This window comes from Myotis davidii, unplaced genomic scaffold, assembly GCF_000327345.1.
Source record: "Myotis davidii unplaced genomic scaffold, ASM32734v1 scaffold134, whole genome shotgun sequence".
Classification (NCBI taxonomy): domain Eukaryota; kingdom Metazoa; phylum Chordata; class Mammalia; order Chiroptera; family Vespertilionidae; genus Myotis; species Myotis davidii.
In genome coordinates, this window is record NW_006288853.1 from 4099056 (window position 1) to 4109003 (window position 9948).

A 9948-nucleotide genomic window follows, 5' to 3' on the forward strand; every position below is an offset into this window, starting at 1 on the left:
ACCTGCAATTACGCAAGACCCAACCCGGCCCCAGGGCTGCCATGTTGCACAGCTCTGAGGGGCTCCACTGTCTTACAGTCCAGGGATGGGGCCCCCTGTGGTGTGCAAGGCACAGCCCCTGCTGTCGTAGGCGGTGACCCAGTACCATTGCCCTCCCCTCCTCCGGGGCCACAGCTGGCCTTTGGGGTCCTTGGGTTCACCCCTGGAGGTAGAGGCCATGTTCATCAACCATGTTGCAGGGCACCTGGTGGGATAAATAACAGCAGAGCCTTTGAGGACGTTCTCAGGTGTGGGGCCCAGTGGAGGTGAGCTATGGCATCCATTATCCCAAAGCGTCGCATTCCCTGAAGTCGCCCTATGGGATGACAGTTACGGGGATGACGGTTACGGGTTGCTCTGGAGGGAGCAGCACTCTTCCCATTCTACTTGCCATGAGCTTGAACCAGAATTCAAATGTCTTTCTCTTTCCTTGAGTGAGATGGGAGAAGGTCGCCCCAGCACTCCTAGAAGAAAAGGAGATGAACTCAGGCAGGAAATGCCTGCTGCAGGTCTGCAAAGCGCAGAATCAAGAATTGAATGTAGGTCTCACTGTGGGACGTTTCTTAGGAGCCTGAGAACGCCTCTGTGCAGATACCGCCTCAGGGAGTGCAGTCGTGGGGAAGTAACAGTGCGGGGAGAGGGAAGTGAGGCCGGCATGGACGAGAGCAAACTGGCTGCGGTATTGCTGGGCTGGCCACAGCTTTGCAGCCAACACAGCTGGTTGCTCAGACACCCGGGCTGTCGCCAACGATGACGCGTGGAGCCACCACATTTTGGAAGAGTCTGTTGAAGGAGAGGAAGGGCAAGCAGTTTCTCGCTTGTCTCTTTCCCCTCGCCTGCCTCTTGCTGGTCAAAGTCTACCTCAGGAGACTGCCTCCCTCCCCTTTCGGAGAGTGTCACTGGCCCCTCCCCAGCCACCAGGGAGCCGGTGGGGCCCAGGCAGTGCAGACACAGGGGTTTTTCCGCTTTGCTGGCAGCGGTGGCAGTGGCTTTAACACCGTGGGACCAAGTTGCAGGGCAGAGGCCTGAGGGGCAGGCAAGGTGCGCAGATCCAGGGGGGTAGTAAACTCAGTTCAGGTTCTTGAAATCAGGGCATGCCACTTGCATAAATGATCGTAATTTCAGCCAAAGACTTAGTGAGCAAAGCCTATGATGTAGTCAGCATGCGTAGCCTTTGTTACGCTTAAAGGGGCAGAGAGACGGGCCTTCTTGTCTGGCCGGAGGTTGAATAAAAGGTCATGATCAGTTGTCCCTGTTTTTGTTGAGGAACTGAATTTTTAAGAAATAATAGAGATTCTTTTCTTTTTTTTAGTTGATTGATTTAAAATATATATATAAAATATCTGACCTGAATCGACCCTGGGACTTTTCAGTCCATAGGCCGACGCTCTATCCACTGAGCCAAACCGGCTAGGGCTTTTAGTTGATTATTTTAATTTTAGAGAGAGAGAGAGAAAAAAAAACATCATTAATATATGTGTGAGAAAGAAACATAGATTGGTTACCTCCTGCACATGCCCTGACTGGGAATCTAACCTGTAACCTGAGTATGTACCCTGACTGGAATCGAACCCGCCACCTTTTGTGCACGGGATGACGGTCAGCCAGCTGAGCCACGGGCAGGGCAAGGAACCGAATTTAAATTGCAACAGGAAGGCTGCAATTTCAGAAAAACGCTGGTTAGTAGGAACTCAGCTATCTGAAACTCTCATTAGGAATCTATTGCTGTTAACAAAATATTGTAAATCTAGTGGCTTAAAAGAACACACACTTCTTGTCTCACAGCATCTGTAGGCCGGGCCCTGGCTGGGCTTAGCTGGGTCCTTCCCGGGGTCTCCAATGGCAGCCATCAAGGGGTTGGCCAAGGCTTCGCGGAGGCTTGACTGGAAAAGGCCGTTCCCATGCTGGTTTGGTTGTTGGCAGGAGTCAGCTCCTTGCAGTTGTAGGCTGAGTGCTTCAGTTTCTTGCTGGGTGTTGGCCAGAAACCCTTCTCAGCAGCCAGCGGTCTCGCCTGCAGTCCTTGCCACGTGGGCGTCCCCAGCCTAGCCACTTGCCTCCTCCGCGCCATCAAAGGAGGAAAAAGAGTTCAGCAAGATGATGCTACCATCTCATGTAACACAGTCCCACGCACAGCATCGTGTATACCTGCCACCACTGCTGTTTTCTCTTGGTTAGAATCCAGTCTCGGGTCCTGTCCACACTCAGGGAAAGGGATCATACAAGGGCGTGAACACAGGAGGCTGGGATCCTGGGGCCACCTGGAGAGTCTGCCCACCACACCTCATTTTGCTAGAATTCTATTTACAAGCAAAGGCAGCAAATATGTAAAAAAAAAAAAAAAAAACACCCACATGTTTATTCAGGAATTAGGTTGAAGAAAAAAGCCTCATGGGATGTGCTGAGTCAACCTACATCACCATTGGCAGCCCCCTCTGTACCAGAGGAAAGATGGCCCAGGGTCCAGTCCATTCTGCCTGCCCGTCCCCATCTTCATGCCTCCACCCCCTCCTGCTCTTTGTTAAGCAGAGAAATGGGCTCAGTCAGCAGAAGGGAGACATAGCCTTACTCAGTTGTCAATATTTAAGCTTTCCAAGTTTTTTGCTTTTCAATTTACTAGAACATTCAATTACCGAAGAAACCCCCATTCCTAAAACGCTAGGCAACCGGAGCCTGCTCTGCTTGAAAAGGCAGAGTTAGGTTCTGCCTCCCGCGTGATGGTCCTGCATGGGCTTGCCTCGGACTGAGCAGCCACGGAACCACGGGCGCCTCACTGGGGGCTCGCCTCGGGGCAGTCTTGGCCCCCATTTGCAGCCAGCTGTTCCTCTGGGCCTTTTTCCCTTTCTCCCGCCTGCCTGCCTGTCTGGCCTCACGTAGGCCCAACCACTGTGTCAAGATGTAATTGACTGAGGGCCTCGGACCAGTCCAGGCTGCTGAGCCCATCAGGGCAGGAACAATGAAGTGGCATCTCAAAGGAGGAAGGCTATTTCTAAGGCTCATGGTTCACGGGCCACGCGGGCTGTGATTATCATTTTAATTGCAAGGCTGCCATCGCCTTGCATTCAGGGTGCAGGTTTCAATGACCAAAAGCACTCTGCAGGCTTACAAAGGACGGTGGCCGCGTCTGTGCTTCAGCCTGGAGGAGCCCATTATGACATCTGTCTGTCTTGGCCTCTCCGTTGCAGCGAGACGCCCAGAAAAGAGAGGTCTGACCCTCTGTTTCAAGGTCTGACTCACATCCCACCTCCTCTGGGACCTATCCGCAAACCCACGCCCATTCCCATTCCCTCAAGTACTTAGCCCCCTCATCCCATTCCCCCACCTGGAATTCCCTCAGAACACACTGCTCCTACCTCTGATTTGGGGGGTGGGGGGGTCACAGAATTCTAACGTCACTTCCTGTGGTGCTTCAAGATGTTAAAAAAAACCTTCACACTCGGTCTTACACCCCCAGTGGTACACTCCACTCTTAACGGGCAGGAGCACCTGTTATGCTCTCTAGCAGTGATCTTCAACCTTTTAAAAAAAATGTTTTTATTGTTTTTTAGATAAAGAGGAAGGGAGAGGGAGAGATAGAAACATCGATTGGGGATTGAGGCCACAACCTAGGCATGTGCCCTGACAGAATCAAACCAGCAACCGCTTGGTGCAGGGGTCAACGCTCAGCCCACAGTCAAACCCGGCATCCTTCAGTCCTGGCGCTCTGTCCACTGGGCCAAACCGGCCAGGGCCAGTGTTGTGTCTTTAGACAAGTACATTGAGGGATAAGGTGCACACAGTAAAATCCGCCCTAATAAGTGCACAGTTCTCCGAGTTTTGTAAAAACACATATGGTTGCTGCACAGCTTCTGTAGCCGTAGGTTCCCGCACATTCTGTTCAGGAATTCTTTATCGTCTGAGGGCTCCTGTACTCTCTGTCTATAATACCCATGTGCTGCTTCCAGGAAATGCCCCGTTTCCTCAGCTTGGCCAGTCTAGGAGCCTTTTCTCCCAATGGCTTTGACATTTAGTAGCCGCCCTATTGACGGAGCTAATCCAGAGTCAGAACAACGTTTCCCTGCAGGGATCAGCGCCCGGTGTGTTTTTAAAAGGCCTCACTTGGTTGCAAGAACCAAGGATGTGGTTGAGTCATAACAAAGCCCGTGTGGGTAATTCTGGAGTTTGACCGTGGGCTCAGAAGGCTGATGGGGCAAATCTTTTCTTTGTAGACGTACACTGAGTCCTGTTCACCTTGCCTCGTCCACAGGTGGGGCAGGTAGACTAGGGGGAGTGTAGCCTGCAGATCACTGGGGGCCACTCTGCGGGCAGGGGCAATGCTTCTTCCTTCCTTATGTCCCCAGCACCTAGCACGGCTCATATCGGTTGTCTGTGTGTGGAGTGACCCAGGGAGTGATCCTGGGTTGGAGATGGGGCAGGAGTGTCTTACCCATCTCTTGTAGGTTTCTGAAGACAGGAGGGAGAAGCCCCCCACAGGAGCCCTGTCTCTCTGCTCTGGGGGACCCCTCCCCTCATTCCCGAGTAACCTCAGTGGCCTCCTCACTTCTGTGCTTACAGAATTACTTTGAGAGCTACCTTTCCATCGCTTCCACCGTGCCCTCCGTGCTGTGCCTCGTGGCGAACTTCCTGCTTGTCAACAGGTAGGCACGTTCCTCCCTCTCTCAAGCCCGACCTCCACGACCTTCCCTTCCTGCCTCTTCCACTGCCCTTTGTCCATAGCTGCTGCTTTTCTGCCTGCTTAGAGGGTGGCCGCCAAGGTAGGAGGCGGGCAGCTCAGGCTCCTCCGTGAAGATTGGGAAGTCAGATCGGTTACCTGGGGCCCTGCCGGTGGGAGGCCCCACCTGGAAGCGGACTTTCTGAGCCACACTCTGTGACGGGTCATCAGCAGCCAGCAGGAGGCGGGGGGACATGGGTCTTCTCCCATCTTCCTCTCCAGGGGGCCTGTCTATCAATGGCTGCCCTGGCTGTGGGCCTTGCAGCCAAGGGACACCACCTGGATGGTGAGGCGGGACCCGGAAGCAAGTCTTGTGGAGCTGGTCTTCCGAGCTTTTCTGAGAGCAGGTTGAAGAGAAGAGCCTGGCATCCCACAAGTCTGGCTCTGGCTGTGGGGACTGGCTCACCTAACTGCTCGGCGCTAAGCTGGTGACACCAGCTCGTGTGTCGACTACTCACCAAGGGATCAGTGGGGAACTTCCAACCTGTGTTTAGTGAGGGGCTGGGAGAGAGCCCCCATCTGGACGCGCCATGGAAGAAGGAATGACTTAGGAGACAGTCAGGCCAATAGCAGGCCCGTAGACCCCATTGGGTGGGTGGCTGTTGCTATCCATCCTCAGTCAAGGTTTATAAGGCCAACAGCCCCAGCTACTGTGCCTGCCTATTCCCTGAGCTACCGCCAGGTGATAACAGTGGCTACGTCATGTTTCAGAAACCCGAATTGGGGCACAAGCTACTGAAACCTTAAATCTCTAATGGCAAACCCGTTTTAGCTAACTTTGCTCAATTTGTAGTGATCGCCTGGATTTCTGGTTGAACAGGAATCTAAGGCACGTTTGGCCTAGGGGAGTGTGCTGGGATGGATTAGTGATGCCTGTCTGAGTACAGAATAGCGGGGGCAGCACATGTGCCTCATGTGCGCTAAGCCTGCACTGGCCAGTCTTTCCAAACATGTTATGCTCTGGGGCTGTTCCAATGACCTGTTGTGTGAAAATTATCCCAGAGCATAGTGGCTTAAAACAGTAACCGTAATTAGTATCTCATGATTCTGGGAATCACGGGCTCGGTTGGCAGCTCTGACTTGGTGTCTCATGTGGTTGCAGACAGCTGGGATTGGAGCTGGCCTCCTTGGGGGCTCCTCTCCTCCACTCCTGTCCCCTTCCCTCCCCTCCGCTCCCCTTCCCTCCCCTCCGCTCCCCTCCCCCTGTAGTCTCTCCCATGTTGGCCTCGGGTAGTAGGGTTTTTCATATTGTGGCTGAAGAACAAGGGCTCCAAGAGACAAGGCAGAAGCCACGTGGTTCTCGTAACCTCCACTCTGCAGTCACATGGTGTCACTTTTCGTCACCGACTGCCCAAGGCAGCCACAGAGCCCCCTGGTTCCAAGGGGACAGAGACCCCTCTCTCAGTGGAAGGAATGTTGAAGAGTGTGCACCCGTCTTCAAACCGAAATGCAGGCTGGAAGAGCAAGGAGAACGGTGCTCAGATGGCCTCAGGCCCTTGTCCTGGCACATGGGGACTGCCTTCTATCTTCAGTGTCCTAGGAAGTGGGGGTGCAGCCTCCAGTTCCCCAGCCCTGAGGAGGTGGAGGAATGGAGCTAGGAGCAGAGCCAGGGGTTCCCTCAGCACTGTCAGCCCCTGGAGGGCACAGCTGGGTCCCTGGCAGTGACTTGAAAGAGAGCATGAGGACAGGAAGGGGATGGAAGAAGAGGGGGACAGCCCCATGGGGAGAGTCCCTCGGCTCCTCACTACCCTCTCTCCTCTCTAGGCCTCTCTCATGATCCTCTGTCCACTCACTTGTGCAGCAGGGCTAGCCCAGGCACACATAAATGAGAGCTCCTGCCCCTTCCTGATCTGGAGATTCTATCTGGGCTGGAACAAGGAGTGAGGCCTGCAGATCCCCTGTTGTATCATTTTCATCCTTGCCACAGCCTAGAACAGGAAACTTACTGCCTTGTTTTACAGGTGGTCATATGGCTAATAAGAGGGTGCAGCCAGCATTGGAACTGGGATCCTTCTCCCCCACATCTGTGCCTAGAACCTCGGGCCCCCTACCTCCTAGTTCCCCAGGTTTTCCAGCCCCTCCCTGCAGCCAGAGCCACACCTCAGATCCTTCACCTAAGGCTTGTCCCGCCCTGGCTTCCAGCTGCTGGAAGGAGGGAGGTGCTTAGGAAGGTCTGGGTCTGCCTGCAGTGGGGACCCGGGGCTGCAGTGAGGACCTGGGGCTGCAGTGGGGACCCTGAGAGTGAGGACCTGGGGCTGCAGTGGGGACCCTGAGCTGCAGTGGGGACCCGGGGCTGCAGTGGGGACCTGGGGCTGCAGTGAGTGCCCTGGTCTGCAGTGGGTCCCTGAGCTGCAGTGGGGACCCTGAGCTGCAGTGGGGACCCGGGGCTGCAGTGGGGACCCAGGCTGCAGTGGGGACCCTGAGCTGCAGTGGGGACCCGGGGCTGCCGGTTGGGCATAGAGCTGGCCCCGAGGCCTGAGCACTTCAGGCTCCCTCCAGAAGGTCCCGCCTGCCCCGGCCTGGCCTTGCCCTCCGCTGGCCTCGGGAGAGGGGTGAGGGCAATGTGGGGAGTGCTCCGAGCCCCCCCGCCCCCCGGAAGGTGGTTTGAGGCTGAGCTGTTTTTTGTTTAATGTGCAAGAATGAAATGTCTCATTTTCTCGCCTCCTGGAGAACCCCGGCTCTCTCTGCCTGGCTCATCCATAGTCGCTGAGCGTTTTATTATGCTCAATCCGCAGCATCATAAATACTTATGAGGAGGATTTACATGTGGGAGATTTGTGAAGAAATCAGTCCCCTGGGGTCCCGAGCCTCACAGGCAAGGGGGTGGGGGAGCTGGCAGCCAGCCTGGGACAGCTGGCAACCCTCTCCATGTCTCAGGGCCGTGTGACCTGCCCCGGGTCCAGGCGCTGGAGCAATCTCGGCCTTCCCCTGTCCCAGTGCAGAACACCCACACCCGGGCAACACTTGTCAAGACTTCCCCTAAAATCCCAACAGCATCACCATCCCCTGGACCACTTTCAGAGAGTGGAGCCAGCGTGCCCCATTAGTGTATGTGGGGCAGGCTGCACTGGCATGTATCATAAAGCTTTATGAGCATTGAAAATAGCCCCGGGCCAGGTCCCGAGGGCCTGGTGCCCATGGAGGAGAAGGGGTTATGCAGCCAGTAATGAGCAGGCCAGAGGAGACCGTGCAGGGGAGGGGCCTTATGGGGAGGTGGAGGCAAAGGTGGCTTGCATTGCTTTTTAATGCAGGTGGCATTTACCTCCTCATCCCTGACTCTCCCCTCCCCTCCCCACCCTGTGGGTGCTGGGTAAGAAGTCCCCAGCTCTCTCCAAAGCATCAGTCCTGTTCAAGTAGCTACGTCCGGGGTGGTGACAGGCACAGGAGCTCCTGCGAGGCCCCAGAGCTCCCGGGGTGGACTGTCCTGCAGGGCCTCCGAGGAGGTGGGTAGAGGCAGAAGCTATCCCAAAGCCGCTGGAAACGCTGCAGATGCTCACAGCTGTCTCCCTGCCACGCTGAGGGATCAGGAGGCAGAGTGACTGGGAGGCTCAGGCCCAGTGTGAAAGCCGCCCCTGCACTGCTGGTACCCCTGCTTGTCCACTCGTGTATCCAGCTGACGTTTGCCAGGTGCCTGCCAGGCCCTGTGCCAGCCCTCAGGTTAACAGCTTATATAGGCCCTGTTCTGTGTAGCTCCATACCTCCTGGTCTGGCCTGTTCCTTCTTTTTGCCCCAAGGAACTGTTAACACCTTTGGGCATTCGTCCCCAGCCTCTCTCCACTGGGTGTCTCCAGATTTAGAGTCATCAGCTGGAAGGGACTGGAAGTTATCTTATTCAGCCTCTTCTTTTTGGAGGTGAGGGGACTGAGGCCCAGAAAGGTTGACTGTTCGCGTGGGGTCTCACAGTGAGTCAGTGGCAGAGCTGGCCAGGACTCCAGTCTCTTGCTTCTGCTGGCTCTTCTTCTGGGGGTGAACGGGGCCGCTCCAGCTGCTGGGGGAGGGCGGGGCACTGTGTGGCAGCGTTGAGTGTGGCCAAGCATCAGAGGTCAGGCCTGCCCACCAGCCTCCAGGGCACCTGTGTGCACTTACACAGATGCTCAGGGCCCCAGGGGCTCAGGTGCTCCACCTGGCTGCCCACCAGCTCCTGCCCAGGCCTAGACCCCTCCGAACCCCGGGAAGATGAGTCTTAGTGTGGGGCTCCCCAGAAATAGACCCCAGAACAAGGATTTTATTTAGAAGTAGTGTATTTGGGAGGTGGCGGTAGGAGAGTGGGGAAGGCAGAGGAAGGAAAGGCAGGCAATAGGGAATGCCCATGGGGTGTGCCACGCCTGACCTGCCAGGGAAGCTCTGGGCTCCTGGAAAGCACACACCCCGTGGGAGGGAGCTGGGGTGTTTACCCACCCCCTTCCTGGGCACTGGCTGAAGTTTGCTCTTAGCAGGTGTTAATCACCTGTCACTGCAGCCTGCTTCCTGGTAGGAGGGCGGGCACAGGGGCGGGCACCCTGAGCATGTGCTCCCAGCTGGGGGCCCTGATTGCCTCTTTGTGTTAGTTGGCACCCTTGGTAACAAACAATAGAGACCAAGAAGGGTGTTCTCATTCTTCACCCGGGGAGTTCCAGTAAGGTCTGCCTCCAGGCTCTGCTGCACTGGGGCTCTGCAGACCCGGGTTCTAGTCCCAGCTCCCCACAGACTTACACATGGCTCTGGACCATCCCTTCACTTCTTGGGCTTCCTGCTGCCTCAGAAAACGGAGGCAGCACCGGCTCTGTCAGCCGCATCAGAAGGGAACAGATTGGCCTGGGGCCACAAAAGCACTAGAAAATTTTTTTCTTGCTTTTCATGTTCATCATTTCACACCTATTTATGTACGTATATATTTTTCTACCTTTCAAATCTTTTTTTTTTTTTAGTCAAAAAAAGAAATTGTGTATAACTAATCTGGCTTTTCTCCCAGCCCTCACCTACTGGTTAGCAGGAAAATTAACTTAACTTCCAATCCGATTTAAAGCTTAGTCTAATCTGATGATTTAAACAGCCTCTTTATTATTTTTTTTTTTTTTTGAAGCAGCCTCTTTAGATGATGTTCTCTCTCCCTGGAATAAGAATGTGCAATTTCTCTGAGAGTCAGCCTTCCCTCTCCTCCCTGAAAGGCAGTGTCTGGGCAGGGTGGGGGGTGGGAGGAGTGTAGGGCTTACATTCGGGGT

The 9948-nt window shown here is 55.0% G+C and overlaps 1 protein-coding gene across 1 annotated transcript in view; it reads left to right on the forward strand.

Annotated features, from left to right (window-relative positions):
• Positions 1 to 9948, forward strand: part of SLC29A3 (solute carrier family 29 (equilibrative nucleoside transporter), member 3) — a 38981-nt gene that overhangs the window by 17236 nt on the left and 11797 nt on the right. The window contains exon 3 of the mRNA XM_006761015.2: positions 4591 to 4673. Within this exon, the coding sequence (XP_006761078.1) occupies positions 4591 to 4673 (83 nt within the window). The remainder of the gene's footprint in view (positions 1 to 4590; positions 4674 to 9948) is intronic.